This window comes from Kryptolebias marmoratus, linkage group LG24, assembly GCF_001649575.2.
Source record: "Kryptolebias marmoratus isolate JLee-2015 linkage group LG24, ASM164957v2, whole genome shotgun sequence".
Classification (NCBI taxonomy): domain Eukaryota; kingdom Metazoa; phylum Chordata; class Actinopteri; order Cyprinodontiformes; family Rivulidae; genus Kryptolebias; species Kryptolebias marmoratus.
In genome coordinates, this window is record NC_051453.1 from 15,476,716 (window position 1) to 15,496,667 (window position 19,952).

General features: G+C 39.2%; 1 protein-coding gene across 1 annotated transcript in view; it reads left to right on the forward strand.

The window, feature by feature from the left end:
• ncanb (neurocan b) overlaps nt 1–19,952 on the forward strand; it is a 149,123-nt gene that overhangs the window by 80,025 nt on the left and 49,146 nt on the right. Inside the window, exon 10 of the mRNA XM_017407272.3 lies at nt 8,083–8,199. Within this exon, the coding sequence (XP_017262761.1) occupies nt 8,083–8,199 (117 nt within the window). The remainder of the gene's footprint in view (nt 1–8,082; nt 8,200–19,952) is intronic.

Here is a 19,952-nt window from a genome sequence, read left to right on the forward strand (position 1 = left end):
AGTAATAGTAAAAAAAATTGATGTGAAAATAAACCAGTGAGTAAGTGGAGGATAAGACCAGGTTTTACAGACAGAAGGTAATTAGGAGAAGTGGGCAGAAGTGAGTGATTCCTAACTTGTGGCAGGTGTAGATGGGCATGGCAGAAAAACAGGTGATCGGCTGAGGACAGGTGAATATGACAAAGAACACAGCGCACAGGGAGCAAAAAAAAACAACTAACAAAACTAAACACAGGAACAACCAAAAACAGAATAAGAGAAACAATAAACCCAAACTGAACACAGGAACCAAAAAGAAAACAAAAACAGGAAAAAACAATAACCAAAAACTGAAGGAAACTCAAGGAAAACCTCAAATCCTGACAAAGTTAGGTATTAAAAACAGTCACTGTTAAGAAAATGATACATTTCTATGGGTTATACATCAGACTTGGGGTTTTTAATATTGCTAAGCTTTCCTCAGATTATACTGGTGGTGATTTTACCATCTGCCAAGAAATGCCTGTCATGTTGTCTTATTACTGCATGTAATTTAGGGCATTTTAGGGGTTTTTAATATGTTTTTAACCTTGTTTAATGTGCTTAAAAATAAAACAAACAAGTTGCTATCCCATCTCATAAAAATGTTATTAAAGTAAATAGATAACAGCTCTAACAAAAGTTCATAATGCTCCAAAATCAACATAGTTCCTCTAAATTGTTTCTCTAGAAATTGGCCTTCCAGCATGTTGGTTTTATCATTCGTTTAGGGGACAAGAAACTGCAAAGGTTTCTGCTGAAGTTCTGAAGGTGTGCTTGAAGTGCACACAGAGGGAAGCTATTGTTGTTATCCACCCTTTTCGTGAATTGCAGATTGTCTACAATATTTCAGCTTCTGTTTGGTAATCCACTGTGTGTCCTGCTGCCTCCACCACATCAATTTTTATTATAAAAGATTGCCACATTCAGCTTTTTGCAGGTATTAGCTTGTGATGTATTCTTCTTCGCTTTAGTATCTGATGGCTGCTGTAATATCTATTGTGATGGTGATAAAAGCAGCAACATATTTTTGATAGATTTGACCCCTGCCATTTAAAAGGAGCTCTGTCATTAAAGATACTTAAGCAGTCTGATCTGGCTGTAACATGAATAGGAGCTAGTGTGTTGTCCTTGCTGAAGTAGCATTTTATACACTTTAATGCACTGCACTTCCTGCAGTCCCCCTCCTAAGCAGTAGGTGTTGCTTCAGAGAATTACTACTGTTGAGAAAACCAAGTTTTTATTATTTATTCCTTTCAGAGGAATCTCACCTCACCACTTAGTTTCTCTCACTGCATCTTTGATGTTGCAGAAAAGACGGACACACAAAACGAGTCCAGACCAGAGGTTTAATTACCAATCATCAATTTATTTAAACATTCAGCTGAATGGAGACAAGAACTCACCAACAAGAATAAACAGCAACCTGTTTCCAGTTGTGTCTGAAGTAATACCCCCTTCCACTTCTTTTTATACTATAAGCTGCGCCCAAGACCAGTTTTTTTTTTTGCACACCATCAGCTGCAGCAGCTTGTCATATCATGATGCCCTGGAACCTCCAGCCTCCCTCACCCCACTTACACAACTGTTGTTTGTGATTGTTTTATCATAACCTAAGCGTAACCTCATTTTAACAATCAAATCATTTTAGCAATATCAAAATTTGTTTATATTTTACAGTTTGAAAATGATAAATGGCTGTAAGTATTTCATGTTACATGGTCCCTGTCCTAAATAAAACAGCCTAGCTATATATCGTCATCATTTTTTAATGTTTATTTTGATCATCTTGCATGTTTTGTATTTTTGTATTTTTTCAGATTAAATATATTTCATCCATCCATCAATTTTTCCATCTATCCATCCATTATTTTCACCCTCTTTTTCATTATGGGTTGCGGGCAGGATAGATATCTCCAGCAGTCACTGTGCAAGAAGCAGGGGACACCCTGGACTGGTTGCAAGTCCATCACAGGGCCCCATAGAGACAACCATCCACACTCTCACTCACACCTAGGGACAGTTTAGAGTTACCAATTAACCTAACATGCATGTTTTTGGTCTGTGGGAGGAAACTGGAGGACCTAGAGAAAACCCACGCCTGCACAGGGAGAACATGCAAACTCCTCACAGACAGGCTGGGAGGCAAACCTGTGGCCTTCTTACTGTGAGGCGACAGCACTAACCACTGCTTTGTCGTGCCACCTCAACTTAAATGTAACTGTACTGTTAGACTCCTTGACTTAATGCATTTCAGCATCGATGGAGCCGCCTTTCACTGATGCATAATTTATTCCCTCTTTAATCATAAAACACATGTTTCTGTAGCCATCATGCAAGTGACAGTATGAATATTTCACAGCACAGTCCCATCAAGCTTTCACGATGATCACCACAGCCACATTTAAGACCGCACGGTGGAAGTTTAGCTCTGCCATTCATGTGGCTTTAGTAGCTCTTAGCGATGTAGTGCATTAAACTTTAAAAACTTGGCTCTTGCTGGGCCCAGGTGATGGCTTATCACTCTCATAGAGAGGGGGAACACTTGAACAGGCCGAAGCATGATCTCTGTCTCAGCAAAGCTATTACAAGCTTCAGTGAGTCTAAGCACAGCCACATGGCAGGTGATAAGCAGGTGTACGTACAGTAAATGGAAGTGCATATGTGTGCACTTCTGCGGCGCGTGGGTGTGTGTCACTCATTTCTTCAAGCAGGGTTTATGGTGTTACTGTCAGCACAACCCTTTCTGCAGCCTTCCATTCAGGTGAATTTGCAAACCACTACGATACATAGTTTTAGAGAAGGAACAACATCCCCCCTCGCATGCTGTCCTTTCTCCGTCCTGACTGAATGCATGAGTCAACCTCGGGAAGCAGCTTCCCAAAAAGATAATCTGTGTCTTAAGAGGCTTAAAAGTCAACTTAAGAGGACCCCATTGAGGATGTTGTCACTCAGCAGAACATTTTTCATAAAACTTTGCACCGTGTCAGGAAGGACGACTTATCTATGTCACGCTGCAGACCTGAGCTCTCGAAACTGAAACTCTGCAAAGTCTTTCCCTGCCTCTCTTTTTATATGCTTCTGCCCATCTACATTGATCTGTCTCATTTTTTGCCAAAACGACAGCTTCTCTTATACCTCTGTGCCTTTTTTAGGACTGTAGCTTCTTCTCTTTCTGCATGACCAAAGACAGACACAAAGTAGGGACAGAAGAAGCAACCTATTTTAAGACCAGTGTGTAATTAATCATAAGCTAGCAGGCAGCATTAAGAGAGGAAGAAATGTACGATAGCTTCCTCTGTGACTTTCTGTCCCTCCCTAGATTATATTTACCTCACTCTCTGCTTCTCCAGACTAAATTTTAATCCTCTCCTGTGGACCAGCATCTTCTCTCCCTCTTTTTTCCCCTTTTAATCTCTTTTACTTCCATGATAATGTTTAGTTCATGTAAGTGCTCAATCAAAAAGTGTGTAAAGAGGATTTTATTTATGTTCATCTGCTCAAGACCAACATTTCTTTCAACCGAGATGTTGCTGTTGTCACACAGCCGGTTCACTGAGCCTCCGGGCTATTGTTTGTGGACAGATGGTGAAGAACACGAACTCATTTGTGTGTAATAAGTCGTCCCTAATTGTCTGCTGATTGGATCAATGTCCTGTTCTGTTCTCTGCTCTCCTTTTTATCACAGACAGCACAATCACCATATTTCACTCCTGGTAGATAGAAGCGGAGGAAAAGTCCTTTTTGAAGACGTTATTGAGGCAATTTTGCTGGAACTGATTTGATTAGCATGAAAAATGGTTTCTTTTGTGGAGAAAATTGGACCAATAAGGGTACACTTTGAGAGATTTTTATGGCATGTGCACATTTAGAAACTGTTTGTTTGCAGGATTTCCACAAAACTTCCCAGTATATGATGCTATTCCCTTAAATCTTAAGATCATCTTGGTTACTTAGTGTCACTCAGTAAATAGTTGGTGTTGCATTAATGCAGACTGCAAAACAGGCTGTGGTATGAACTACAGCAGGAACAATCCATGAAAAGGTCACCTTTTTTACCTCATGAGGTCTTCCTCTCTGTGACTTTCGGTGCTCAGTTGTCAGCTGCACTCAGTGCATCACCTGCGTTTCTACTGAAGCAGGTACATGTCTGTCACTCTGCAGACATTTGTCCAACTGTGACTTTATGCTAAGGCTGCATGCAGAGATACTCCGATGTCAGAATTATTTTTGGCAGAATGTGTGAGGAGTCAGTGAGCGTGACTGTTGCAGATAAATGCATGGAAAAGGTTTACAGAGTCCACTAGACATAATCTAAACTTAAATATAAGCCTTTAAAAGACAGTTTAAATGTGTATTTGAGGAAACCCACACAGATTTATTACATTTTTGTGTAATGCTGAGTTAGCGTTCACACTACTGTGATCCTGCAACCTTCTTGCTGAGAGGTGGCAGCTGTAACCACTTCTCTGGCCCCCCTATTTCTGCATACTTAGTGGTATTTTATAAATTTTGATATCAAAACATTCAGCTCAATCAGGAATCATATGCTATGGCTTTTGGTTTTTGTAACTTTTATACTTTTCAAAATATATAACTTTATTTTTATCATTTTTTTATCCCTGGGTTGCGGTAGCTCCGTGATCATTGTCTTGCAATCTCAAGGTTGTGGGTTTGAGCCCAGGTTGAGTCAGGGAGGGCCTCTGGTGTAAAACAATTGTTAAATCTTTCATGCAAGTTTGCTCTCCGTGGTGACCCCTGCAGATGGGAGCAGCTGAAAGAAAAACAACAACATTAAAAAAAAAAAAACTACTGAAATACATTGAGAACTCTTCAAAAACAACAACATTGTAATAGTTTCTCAAGATTGTGGAAATTATTTGTCATGCAGTTACAATTTGCATCAGTAGAAAAAGAAGACCTTGTATGATGTTCACTGGAATGTTTAGTCATTTTCATTTCTTTGGTCAGCACGCTTTTGGGAACAAAAACACTGAATAACATGTAGAATGAGTTGTTTCTGTAATTCATTTTGAAAAACTTCTGTTTTTGGCTACTAGTAGCTTGTCCACAACCAACCTTAGAATTGAGCTGCTATTCTGAGTTTTATCAAACACTACTGGTCACTATCAGGGTGCCTACAAAGAAGACAGACTTATAAAACATGCACGGCATGGTGCCACATGAAAAACCTGAACCTCTGCAGGCAAAAGAATCAAACCTGGTCTGATCCGGTCTGCTGTCAAAGTGACTCTGAGCCTTTTTGTTTGAGGAATGCATAGAGTTCTGGGTTTCCCGAAGTTCACTGACAACTTCTTTGTTCATGTTCAGCTACAGGTTCCCACATCAGCTCACAAGGTTCTGATATAATGAACAGCAGGGACATTTGAGAACTTCATTCAGTCTTGAAGACAAACTAAGTCATGACAGCCCTGGGTTTGTTTATCCTTGCATGCCCACAGTTCATAAAGCCCACATCTTGACTGATTTTACTGTCTGCAAGGATTACAGAGAATTAGCTCACATGGCAGATGTTATTTTTATCAACAGGGCAAGTTAAAGTGCAGGAAAATTCACAGAACAACCGTCAAACATTACATCCTTGCAATGTTAATGTTGTAACATCCTCAGAGTATGGCTAGAAATGTTTTGGACAGATATTTGTGGTCAAGAGAGAATATTTCCCTCTGCCTTTTTTTTTAGAGCCACCATTTTATCAGCATGCCTATATTATTCAGTGTAAAACAACATAAAGCTGAAATACAACTCCCAAACATTTTTAAACTTGGTTTACATCAAGTGACAAACACAACATATTTGTTGCAATGCCAGACAATCTGTTGATTAAAATGTAATTTGATTAAATTAGGTGATCTGGAAAATCTTATGTCCACATTGTAACACAAAAAAATTGTCTATATGTTCTAGTTTTATTCCTGTCTGAGAGGTTAGTACTTTTTTGTTGTTGTCATTAATATCTTGACATGTTTTCCACAAAGTTTTGCTCACAGCAATTTTTAAAATCAAGTAATAACATCCACAGTTTTGCCCTGTTTTTGTTGTTGTTGTTTTTTTTTGTTTTGTTTTTTTTTTAAGTTTGCCTGTAATCAGGAGGATGTAGGGAGAATTAATCAGAACTTCTATAAAATGTGTTATATCACCTTTCTTTGAGCTGGTTGTTTATATAATGATGCTTTGTGGATCATGACCAGCTTCTATAAGCTTCCGAAAGCAATTCTTTTTTTTTTTTTCAGGTAGGCTCAAAATCATTCTTTCTTGTCCCAGAAAGGAAAAGAAAACAGCGATCTATAAATGATTACGATGTTATCAGCTGAACACTCCACTTTGCAAGGCTGCCTTCCTTTTAAATAAACTAGCTTTATGGAAGTTTTGATTTTGATTAAATCAACAGCGTTAGATTTTTGGTGCATGTGATGTGTTTATATTGTGGGATTGTAGTATTTTAAACTTTGATAGAACATGATATGATAAGGCTATGGTGCACCACATTACAACCCAAATTTGTACCGTTTTGAGACCAATGAAGCTTTTTTAAGTTACTTCTATTTGACAAGTTTATGGAAGAACTTAAATGTCAGAGTAAACTAAGGAGAGAGTGTAAACGATGGGACGTGGATATTTTGGGGGGTTTGTTTTCTGGTTCTTAACAGTCTGACCTGCTTATCTGCTGAAGATGAACAGAAAGGGAAAACAAAAAGCAAACAATAATCTGTCTTTGCCTGAAGGGAAATTATGAGGTGGCACTGCTCAACCCCACAGATTTCTGACTCTGTTTCATCTTGAATAAGAGTATGAATGGATATGAATGGATATTGATTCAAATCAGCTTTTCTTCCCTCCCCCTCTCTGTTTTCTGCATCACATTACTTTTTAATCTGCACCATTCTGGATGTTTTCTTTTTTGTCTTTTTTTTTTAATTTTCCAAACATCATTAACCTTTAAGCGATGTATCTTTTCAAAGCATGTAAAGCAACAGTTAATCCCTTCTTGCTTTTGAATTAAGAAATGGCTTTAATGGCTCTTCCAATTAGGCGAATCACTTTTATGTATTTTCAAAGATATCATCTCTTCTGGCCAGCGTATCATTAACAGTTTTTCTGCAGCAGATGGAGTCTATTGCCCTGTTTCGCAGGAAGTTAAACACGTGTTTGCATTATCTCAGAACCGCATGCAAGGAGCTAGGGTCAGACCATAAATTTACACACCTATGCTCGGACATGTCAGCATGCATAAACAAGCTCACACGCAAATTCCCAGACTTTCAGGGGGAAGTGCACAGCCATCTCCCCGCTCATACATCATTAAGTGAGTCTGGGTGTTATTATGGAGAAGATGCAGTGTATTAGATGGCCTAACAGATTGTGTCAGGGCCTTCAGTCCTATCAGGATTGGATAATAAAAAGACGCTTAATCTAGCTAGTTCCCAACGGTCCCTCTTTGCACACAGAATAAAAAAATTATGATTATCTGTCCATGCTCTAACCGTCCTTGTCAAAGTCTCCTCCTCTCTCAGTCCCATCTTAAAATTTAAGAGCAGTAATTACAACTTAATCCTCTCTATCTCAACCATTTATCTGCCGAAACGTTTCCTATAAAGGGACATAAAGTTATAGCCCAACATAAAAGGCATGTAGCATTTGCAGCAATGCCTTAGCTGTGGTTTTTGCACCGCTATGCATGAATGAGTGACAATCGGCTAATTTGTGTAGACCTCAACTTAGTGGCAGTACCCGAGCTGTTTGGCAGTAGGGGGATGACTCAACGTATTGTCCTCCTGATATGCTGTTCTTTACAGTAGGGACAGAACATACACAACAAGATCAAATGCATCACTAGTGTAGAAAGTCACTAAGGCAAGGACAAGTCCATCAGACTCCTCTTAGTTCTCTGTCTCTATTAGAGAGCAGGGACGACCTGTCAGGATAATGATAGGACTTGTTGCTGGCTCGGTGCCTGTTCTAGTTTATCAGCTGTCAAGCAAAATCTTCCTCCTTTTAATAAATAATACCTTAAGTTAACATTTCTCTCATCTTTCTTTACAGTGGAGAATAATCCATGCCAGACCAGCCCATGTCTCCACGGAGGGAGCTGCCTGCAGGAGGGTGATGGCTATAGCTGCTACTGTCCTCAGGGCTTCTCTGGAGAGAACTGTGAGATCGGTGAGTCACAGCCAGGTTAAGTCTGAGTGCGGAGACCTTGTAGGTCAGCAGCTGCAGACACATGCTGGGTCATGGTGGCATAAGGGAATAAAAGACAGGCATATGCCGAGTTAACATTTAGCAGCTGTACTCTATTGTGCATTGAATACATGAGGAAAACCCAGCATTTCTCTGCAGGATTGGTTCCCGTCTACGTTTGGGACTGTGGACTACCTCGCTTGCAGGTCCAGCAGTTTTGTATCCCACTCTGTGATTGAAAGTGAAAAGGGAATCGCCATATGCTGCAAGTCAGCCGTTTGTGACAGAGGCTTTCGGAGGTGTAGCTGCTCAGCTGTGCATGCGATTATTTCCACATGAATGTGTGTGTTTTCACCTTCTGCCCCATGAGCTGCAGGCAGCTCATCTTTCCACTCAGCTGTATGATGGGAGAGTGCGGCTGTCAAAAAATGATGGTGCTGTGATTTAGGTCTATGAGCCTGTGTGGCTGTGTGTGTGTGTGTGACAGAGACATGCAAGGACACACTGTCCACAAAGCTGCTCCGAGCTCAGTGAGGGGTGGAGTAGCTGATTAAAATGTGGTATCAGCAGGCTGCACACTCTGCTACGAATGACAAGAGGAGGAGAAGAAACCTTAAAGGAGATTTGTAAAAGTCAGCAACTCAACTGATTTCAAGCCTGAGCTTAAACACACTTGGTACAAAGTTTAAAATCAAGCGTATAAATGGTTTGCACTTTTTTTAAAAGTCAAACAGGTCAAAACAATCACTTTTACTTACTTAGCTTGTGTCAGTGGGGATGCATGAGTTACTAAATAAAATAAAAATTGACCTGACTAGTTAAGCTCTACTTTCTCTTCTCAAAGAAACTACCATACTAGAAACCACTCCCAACTAGATCATTACAACTCTATGAATGGCTAAATGTGACATCGTCTATAAAGCCTAGCATACATTTGAGAATCTATTCAATCCAGTCATTTGTAGAGGATCTATGTGTTTTTGCTTGCACCTGTTTATTGTTGAATTTAGGTATTTCAATCATGGTTTGGACTGGGCCCCCTATCTCTAGTGATAGGCAACCTAAGCTTCAGCAGACCAAGACATTTTGGACAATGTTATTTTTCCAACTTTGTGGCAACACTTTAGGAATGACTCTTCTATTCTAACCTGACTGTGTTCCAGTGCACCAAGCAAGAACTTTAAAGACAAGGTTTGATGAGTTCAGAGTGGAAGAACTGAGATGTGGATAAATACTTTTGTCCATATATTGTGGCAGGGAGCCAGCTTCAAGTTGCAAGATTTATGACATTTTTTTCCATGGTTAGTTGGTTAACCAAATTATAAAAATTCCCAGCACCTCTGCAAACAGATTACAAGCCAGTAAAACACATCAACTATTGCTAAATGTTTTTCATAGAACAATGTGGAACAATTTCAAATTCCCACACAAAAGAGCTTATTAGTCCATAAAGTTATATGAATACACATCGAAAAGAAAGATGTACCACAGTTTCAGTACGACTACAAATACTTGACTCACTGTGGCCATGACAAGGAAAAACCTCTTATTTGGCCCCTTCCATACAGCTACGTATGTTAACCATTCTCCTACCTGCTGGTTATATGCCTCAAGAGACTTGTAACTTTTAAGTTCCTCTTCTGTATAATACAACAGTTTATGTGTTAAAAGGTTACAGAGATCCAGATATACGAACTCTGGTGAATCATCCGTGCACAGAGACTCCAGAGAATTCAGTTGAATGTCTTTCTTCAAATGTGAAGGAACACTGCCTGAGTTTTTAGCACCTACAATTGAATGTTTTTCTCTGTATCAGAGCCTGACATTTTCTGCCAAACGTTGTGTGTAGTTAGAAATTTGTTCTAAACTAGCTGATAGTTTCGTGATGTTTTTTTTCACAAGATTAACAACATGACTATGTTTGGATTTAGTTTTTGTTAGTCATTACCTAGCTCACTGTAACTAAAAAGGCCTTTTGTTCTGCATCAGTTTGCCATCATTGCCTATCTTTACGTCAGCCAACGTTAAGTCTGTTTTACTTTCCTTCACATCTGTTTGTTTACAAATGAAAGTTTTAGTTTTCTCGCCTGGTTCTAGTTCTTGAGCTTGTGTTTTTGTTGCTTCCTCCCCTTTAAAATACACCAAGCAGGATGAACTCTGTTTCACACTCACAATCTTAATTTAAAAACAACTCAGGCTGAAGTAATCATTAAACCCATTTGATGTGTTTGTATATCCATCTGTCTTTGAACAAGTTTCTGCTAAAGGTCACCGTCTTCAATTGCAATTGTTGGAGTTTTAGAGCCACAGAATCTTAATCAGGAGAATAAACCATGACTGGCTCCAGCATGGTATTTTGCTTTTGTATTATCCATATAATTTGTACAAAACACTGTTTTGATCTCAAATAGTTGTCATGTCATGCGAAGATCATTTCTGATAATAACCAAACTATAGGAATATTTGGAGTATATGTTGAATTTGGGGCTCAGTGTGACACAGGAATTTAGTGATGATGGTCAACTTGTTTTTTTTTTTTTGTTTTTCCATCTTTTATTGATACAACATTGTTGTAAATGGCAATAAGTTAGGCACGCTGATTATGGTTCCTATAGCACTGAGTGGAACTACACAAAATGGAGATTGTAAACAGATTACTTTGTGTAACAGAGCTTGTATTAAGGCCTGTATTAAGGTTCTGTGTTCCACATTGATCTAAACAACAGCAGGTTGAGCTGCAGCTTTCATAGTCATTACTTATGAAAAAGGTCAGAGTTCATAGGGCAAAGGTCAAAAAGGGCGCATTGTCTTCACTTTGATTACCAAAAACCTTTAAAGCGTGACCCAAAAGAACATAAGTTGTAACATACAAGAGGGCTTCGATTGGAAATCGATCAGAAACCTGCGATCTGATCAATAATTTGTGGTGGACTCATGTTAAGTGCATGTATTACGCTCAAGGGTTTCTAATGACTTCCTTCAATCAATTTGTTTTAGGTGTGTTTTAAAGAAAATCATGAAAGGTTTTAAAACAATGTTGGATAAAAGCACATCCTAACATGTTTGGTGTTAATTATTTTTATCCTCCTTGTTTGTCTGTGGGTTTTCTTATCCCAGGCAGGTTTAACAGCTTTTTCTGTGTTTCTATAGCGTCGTCGTGCTGATTAAATTGCTAAACTCTCTCTTAATATCAAAACATTGGACAAAAATGGTTTATTTTCTGCATCAGTAAAAGCGTCTCCACTATTTTACTGAACTAGCATAAACCACTACCCTTTTTTGATGAGAAAGTAAAAAGTGTGACTCGGTAATCGTGTTGCTTCGTACATTCTTAGCTCTTGTTTCTCTTATTGGCAGGGGCTTAAAAATGTTTTGTTTCTATTTTCTCAGTTCACTGTATTCACTCTGTATTATATGTTTAGGCAAACTGAGGCTTTGCCATTTTCAAAACATACTAAGAATCATTTGTTTCCAAAGATTTGGGGGAAACTAAAGATGGTAGAGTTTTAGAGAGCTGCCGCATTGATGCCCTGTGTTACCACTGGTAGTTTAATATTCATGTAGATAAGTTTGAAGACACACGAAGGAACAGAAAGCATATTTTCTTGGTTTCCTAAATCTTTTTTACTTCATTTTAACTCAATAAACTAATTTATGCTTGTCAGTAAAAACACCTGGACAGTAACACAAGTAATGGTGTTAAAAATCTAAGTTCAAAGTTTTGCAACATCTTATGATTAATCAGGACCAGTTGGTAAATTCTGGGTCCTGCAGCAGAATAAGTGATTGATGAGGCACGCCACAGCTTGGCGGTTTGATGACAACATGTTGAGAAGTTTTAATGAACTATATTTTGCCTCCTTCTCAAGTACGACAAAAGAAAATTTGTTCTACAGCGGAGCATATTAGATCTGTTAAATTTCTGATTTCACGTTCACACCTGATGGGATTTCACTCCACTGATTGTGTTGAAATAAAATGGTCAGACACTCTCCTGTTGCATTTATTTTTTATGTGTTTTCCTCCATCAGTGAAATGTGAATTTCAATATCAATTTTTACAATCTAACACCTCCTACTTTTGCTGTTCGGAGGTGTGAATGTGTGGAGTCGTGCTTTAAAACATAACCACCGTGAAACAGCTGCTTAAAACACATTTTATTCTTCTGTGTTGCTCTATAACTTACAGCGGCTTCTTTATCAATGCTGTTTCTCCGCAGTGCAGAGGAAGAGTGTAAACTTAGAAACGCCGCTTTCACAAACAATTATCAAATAATATATTCAAAAAACAGTAGCGTGAACTAAAAATAGCTGCAGATAATTGCAGAGCTCCACACCGATGGTTTTAACTTTAGAGAAACGGAAAATTCACAATCCTTTAAATGTCATTCCAACAAAAATGATGCATTCTGTCTAATTGTGGCAATAAGGTGCTGAATTTAAGCTTTATTCTCTTAATCTGCTGAGTAATTCTACCTTCTTTAGTCTCTTTCACCTACAGGGAAAACAACAGCCTATGAGATGCAGCAGATATGCTGAAAATGAGAAGCTTTAATGAAGATTTATCACTTGTGCTTCAAGGCAGCTGCACATTGACAGTGTGGTCAGCGCTGTCTACTTCCAGGGATAAATTCTCTGGTTTGAATCTGAAGCTGTGGGCACAGTTGTTTATCTGTAAATAAACTTGCGACCCGTCCAAGGTGCACCCCGCCAAACGACTGCTAGAGAAAGGCACCAGCTCTCTGCAGCCCTGCGCAGGATCCAGAGTGCACAGAAAATGCATGAATGAATTTGCAGGACCATGATTGCTGTAGTCTGGGTATAAGTGCTGCCTAAATAATTGTGAGGTTAAATCTTGAGAAAAGGGCTTTCATGAAACCAATTTTGGTCCTTTTTTTTTCTAAGCCTAACAAGCAGTTTTAGTCTCTAAACGCATCCCTTGCTAGAAGTGCAACGAGCAGCGCAGGAATAAAAACGGATGGCAGCAAACGGTGGCTAGGAAGGAAACTCGAGTGCAAGTGAAGAGAAATGTTGGTTTGGGAAAATAGACTTAAAGTCAGAAACTTGAACCAGCAACTTGAAGTTACATGAAAACTATTTATAAAATACTAGCTTCATCATGGACATGCATAATATTCACACAGTTTTCTTGAGCATCATTTCTCTGCCCCTCATTTGTGTAGCAGTGATTTGATTTTCAGTTAAAGCACCATAAATATTTTAAGTTGATGGTACAGCTGCTATAAATAGTCTAATGCATCAGTTTTGTGTAATGAGAGCTTCTTTGGCAAGTAAAGACTTTAACTGTGTGACACAAAGCCCTTTTTTTAGGTCTTAATTACACTGGCAAAAAGAAGTGTTTTTTTACTGTATTTCCATTAAACAGTTAGGGAAGAAATGAGCTTTCTTTCAACTTCTTTATTCTTTGTCAATGAGCGAGAATTATGAAATGAAACAGGTGCACATGCAGCTTCATTTAAAGACCATCTGCAGCTCAGGAGGCAGTCTTTCTGAGATCAGAAGGTTTAATGTGTGACTCATCTACTCTGCGTGTGTCGTTGTTCAGATAGGTCTGATTCAAGCTGGTTTGTATAAACAGGTGAATGAGGTTTGCAGAGACGAGCATTTTGAGTGGCTGATATGATTAAAAACACCTGCAATTTCCCACTCCACCCACTGACTGCAACAGAAACACCTCGGCGCAAAGATAGACTTCTTGACTGACTTTTCGTTCGTAAAGTTAGAAAGAAAAGTTGACATAATCCAGATCCAGAATTTACACACTGTTTCATCTTAGAGGTTTCAAATCCTCATCAAGAGCAGAATAGAAGAACATGCTTTAAAAAAATCAGTTGATAAAGCCCCAAAACAAAAAAGCTGTTTATATTCATGAAGCCACAAGCCGAACGAAAAGGTCAAAGGTAAAAGGAGATTTCTGTAAGGTCGCTCTTCTTGTTTTCCAGTAAAGTTCTGCTTGTTTTCTTTTGTGTTCTTTAAAAAGGAAATCTATTTCCTATCCTGTTCCGTTCAAACGCAGATTGTTGTAGGAAAAACACATTAACTTGTGTGATCCAACTGAGCGCAGGTCAACACATCCCTGTGATTGTAAACGGAGCAAATGTTAAGAGAATTATTTCTGCTCAGCTGCTTAAGGGCCTCAGTCAGGTCAGTCAGGCGGAGAGCAGGAAGGTGAAGAGTTTCATGCTGCGAGCCTCTTAAATTCAACAAGTTTTACCAGCGTTCTTATCATTAGCAACACACAAATGCTGGGTTTTACTTATGGCTTTTCACAGCAGATTTAAAGTCAACAGCTTGAGGAAAACATGTGACTTTTAGATTTAAAATTCAGTGCGTGCAGTCAGGTCAAAACGGTAAATGACTCTGTGAAACTGAGGAAATTACTTTGGCAACGCCGTTGCTTTTTTCTGTCTCTACATCCATCTTCCCCGTTCACAGACTCCCGTCCACCATTTTTGATCATTTCCATGATGAATTCAATCGGAACAACTTCAGTGAATTCAACAATTCACTAATTGACACTATTTAAAAAAAAATTCAGCCTCCTACAGTTTATCTTCTTCAAAGATCTTAACCAAATCAGGGACAAACAGCAATACAAGTGATGACATTTTGAAAATACAGATTGTGTTATATTTAAAAAATGTTTTAACTTAATTTTTTTATTCCAGTAGGACATTTAAATTAAAAACTAGCATTCCTGGAAGGGATGCATACCACCAGTTTAAGTTGTCATGTAGTCTGTTAGCGCTCAGACTTTATCTTGATATGACTTTGAAGTACTACCACAACAAGTCTGAGCTCTATATTTCTGAAACTGACAAAGTTACAGCCTTTTTTGTGTTTTCTAAAGCTGTTAAGATGGAGCGGCCATCTTGAATCAGGCTAGTTATATAAGTTAATCACATGTAGCGGTGTGTCCAATGACTGCTTTCTGAGAATTTCATTCAAATTTCTGCAGTGGTTCATGAGATATTTTGCTAACAGACAGACAGGGTTGATTCCAATAGATAATGCCAAAGTTTCGAACAAAGATCTTGTGGGATCAGGTAGTGCTCTGATAACAGGCAGACACATAAAACCACACAGGCACGGGCGATTACATTACCAATCTGTGAAAGAATGTGTAGATAAAGTAAAAAAAAAATAATAATATAATTTTTTACTCTGGCACATAGTTTTCTCAAATTTTAATGTTTTTATTATTACAGTATGGGAAGGAAAAACTAATATATACATGGAAGGTTCAGGCTCATTTAATTTAGAGTGTTGCTGATATAAAAACGTGATTTTTTACTCTGTTATCTCCTTTTAAAATGTCATCTAAGATTTGATTTATTGGCAAATCATTTCATTCTCTTTTTTATTCCATATTTAATCCTAGAATCTTCAGATTAGCAGAGGGTCGGTCAGATTAACAGGGGAGAAGACATTTTGCGCCGATTTTGTCAAAAAAAAACAAAAAACGTTTTGCAGAATCTTTCCTAGTATCTGTCTGCTCTGTGACGTTCTATATTTTGGACCTCCTTGAACCTCAGGCCCAATCATGTTGATTAGATCTGATTTATCTGCCCCACTTCCCTCCTCTCTCCCCTGGCACCTCCATATCTTTATTATCAAATGAAAGTTTTCTTAAATTTATTTCTCTGACCAAATCGTCACATTTTCCACCTGAGTTGCCACTTTGTTTCTCCTTCCTCAATCTCTTTCCTACTTTTCCTTTTTTATTAACCCTCCGTTTCCTTCCCTTGAGTCATTATCGCCCGAAGGCGGAGGCAGAGTAATAATGTTTTTGCCCGTGTCTGTGTGTACGTGTGTTTGTACCGTTAGCAAAATATCTCATGAATCGCTGAACGGATTTTATTGAAACTTTGAGAAAGTAATCATTGGATGTGCATCTACAAGTGATTAACTTTCAGAGTCACCCTAAAGATGGCCACTGCAGCAAAGTGACTGTAGCAAGCACCAAAATAGCTATATCTCTGTCAATTTTACAGATATTGAGATAGAATTTGGTGTGGAAGTAGCTAAGAGTACCCAGTAATCCGAGTGCTAACAGATCTTAAATTATAACAGGAGATCATGCATAACCTCAGGTGGCAGGGGATATTTATTCCTTCAAGGAATGCCAGGCCTTTAAATCTTGACTTGTTTTTCTTTCCTCTCCTGTCTGGGTTTATCATCTCTGTTCCTCCTCTGACCCCTCCAGCTCATCGCTCCTCGGTATAAACCTGCCGTTAAAGGGGAATATTGAAGCAGCTCAGCAGAGCAGAGATTGAGCTGAAACCGAGCCTGAGGCTGCCGCAGCATGTCTTCCGACTAACACGTTTCATTTCCTGCCACACTTCTTCACTCTCACCCAACCTCTTAACCCCTCGCCCCACTTCTCCGTACCCCCCCCCCGCAGTGTTTTCCTGTCAAAAGGCCAATACGATTATTCATACAGAAATGTCTTTGTACTCATGCATAAAATGAAACCTACCCAAGCTGACAGGCTCACTCACCTGCACACTCAAATAAGTAGATATACTCACAGCTAAATGTATCCACAGTTCTTATCATCCGCCGCCGATAGGCAAAGGCAGACAATAATGTTTATGGGTCTGTCTGTTAGCAAAATTACGCATGAACCATTGGGCAAATTTTAATGAAACTCTCAGAAAGTAATCATTGAATTCACATCTACAACTGATCAATTTCGGGAGTCAGCATGAGTCAAGGGCTGCAACAGACAACTGACATTAAAAAACACAAAAATACTTAAACCTCAGTCAGTTTTAGATATACTGATCTAAAGGTTGGTTTGATAGGAGCTGAGATTAATCCCCAACACATGCTCTGAATGCTAACAGATTGTACAACATCTTTGTATAAAATTTTTCAGTCAACTATTAGAGTCAACCTTGTCTGTCTGTTAGCAAGGATTTTAATGAAAATCCCAGAAAGCAGTCATTGGATGTACGTCTAAAACTAATTAACTTTTGGAGTCGACCCAATTCAAGATGTCTGCCACAGCCAGTAAACATAAAAATGGTTGTACAGATACTGAGCCAAACTTTGGGGTAGCAGCTATTTTGTAGTGATATTGCTTGAGATTGAAAGTGTTTGCAACGTTTAACCAAACAGCTACAACTCCTTTCTTTCTCAACACAAGATAATCTTAGTTTAACCCTCCTGAAGCCCTCGTAACTGAAGAGAGCAAGAGAAGTCCCTGTAACTTTGGGTGCATTTGACCCGAAGGCCATGGGAGGGTTAAAAGTCTGGCTGAAAGGCAGCGGCAAAATGCGTTCGTTCAAGGAATGCTAGGCCTTTAATTTTTCCTGCTGCTCTGTCACAGATTTGACCCTTTCACACTTGCGCCTGTCATATGAGAAGAAAAAAAATCAATATGTACCTCAGCCTCTATGAAGAGCTAATGCATAACCTATGTTTAAGGGCACCATGAGGATCTCCGCTCCCCTGCTGGGTTTCTGTATTAACTAATTCCTCCTGTGGGATCCGCTCTTCTCATATCAGCTGATTGAGTCTGAAAGATTCATGAGTTTGAAGCTATTAATATCATTGTCCCGTACCCACCTCACCGAACCATCCACAGATCATGTGGTCAAAGACAGTGGAAGGGCAGGATGTAGCTGAACAATGTGGGTTTTGTTTATCTGTAGATGCACACAGACTATTGAAACACACTTCCTTAGTTTTACAGTGTAAAACTAGGAGCCAGAACTGAGGGAAACATTGGAAAGATTGACTGTGCAGGACTCTATAATAAGCGGTATGGTTACATGCAAAACAAAGGGAAAGAACCTTTTCTGGACGCCCCATTCATTCCTTCATTTATGATCTTATGGATTTGTGTGTTCTGCTCCAAATCCTTCCACTTCTAGATGCCGGGGGTTTTGCTGCAGTTAGTTGATATTACGTCCAGCACTAACCACAAAGAGAAAGAAACAATCAATAAAACTGTTTTGGTCAAACCTTGAAAAAAATATGCACAATCTCATGAACGATTAGGAGATCTATTAAAGCTCCATGTGTTGACATAAGCCTCAGCTACTACCGCATCAAATTTTAGCTCAATGTTTGTTAAATTGATCGAGTTATTGTCATGTATGTGTTTTCTAAGGTCAGCTGGCTGCGGTGGCTATTTTAAATTGGGTTGACTCCGTAAGTTAATCAGCTCTAGATGTACATCCAATGATTACTTTCCGAGAGCTTCGTTTTTATTCCGAGAGCTTCGTTTATGAGGTATTTTGCTAACAGACAGACAAGACAGGGCAACAAATGCACACACTGGCAAAAATAGCTTCCCCTTTTTTGCCTTTAGGCAGCGGGCAATCATAAAGGTGTTTAACATATAAATTGGTGTCTGGTAAGGTATGGAAATTCAGAATATTTTAACATATCATTACTTTACTAAGCAATAATTGTGAGATAAAGCAAAGGTCCTTATTTTTGGTGAAAAGCTACAGCAGTCTGAAACTGGTAGAACAACAAATGACTCAGCACAACAACTCTGATGAGCTCAGAGCAAGGCTGAACGTGATACAGTGTGTGTGTGTGTGTGTGTGTGTGTGTGTGTGTGTGTGTGTGTGTGTAAATGACAGACGACGTGTCTGTTTGAGTGATTGATGAGCAGCAGTTTGTCACAGTTTGTTGGCAGCTGAGGAGCACTTAACAGGCTATGATTGGCTGGCTCAGCCCGTGCTCCTATGCCTCATTAATTCCTCCACGAACGAGGATTCTTCAGTCAGTCAGCGTTACGATTGAATTTACCTCCACCCCCACTTGTATCATGCATACTCATATCCCCAAAACCACAAAGAGTAGTGAAAATAAAATAAAAAAAAGTCGTAGAGCTCATTAGAGCTGCTGAACCTGCATCTCGCTGATGTTTTGTACACGTTAGATGCAAGTACAAAGGAATTAACACAAAAATGAAGCGTAACAACATGAACATAATTTCTAATGAAACCTAAAACAGCGCCAGAGTGAAGTTAAACTCTGTTCATTCCAGATAAGAAAAGTGTGGACTTTAATTCCCCAGTTCTCCATCAGTGGACACTCTCCTCACTCCTCAGGATAATGAGAAGCAAAGGACAAACTGACTGCAGAGCCGAATGAGAATGAGCGACATAATAGGTGTGTGCGCAGGTGTGTGTGCAAGCGGGCATGTGTAACTGCATGTTACAGCAGCAAGCAGGGTTTTTTGTTGTTTTTTTTTTTTACTATAAACACATCTACGGATTAATGAGCTGCTGGTCAAGTTGCCGGCACTCACCTTTGTTGCTTTTACTTCTTTTACTTTTTTCTCTCCAGCACACACACACACACACACAGGCCGTCACTTTGATACCCTTCATCTCTTTTTCTCTTCCCTCTCATTTCCCCCTTCAGCTGGAGTGCCGACACAGTGAATGAATATGCATTCATATGGAGGATATGTGTTTGATTTAGCTCGAAGTGTGTGTGGGTGGGTGTGTGCTGGAAGAAGAGGAAAATGTCTCTGTATACACCGGATGACAGCTGTAGGAGGAACTGAAGGGTATAGAGTCTGGCCACATAGAGAGCAGGACAAATTGATTTCCCACGAATACCTGGATGTGGATTTTACTCACACGTTCACACACATACACCCTCACGCAACCACACACAATTATTTACAGACTGAGAAAAAAAAAGATATTAAACACTGCAGGTAAAATAATAGATTCAGAGAAG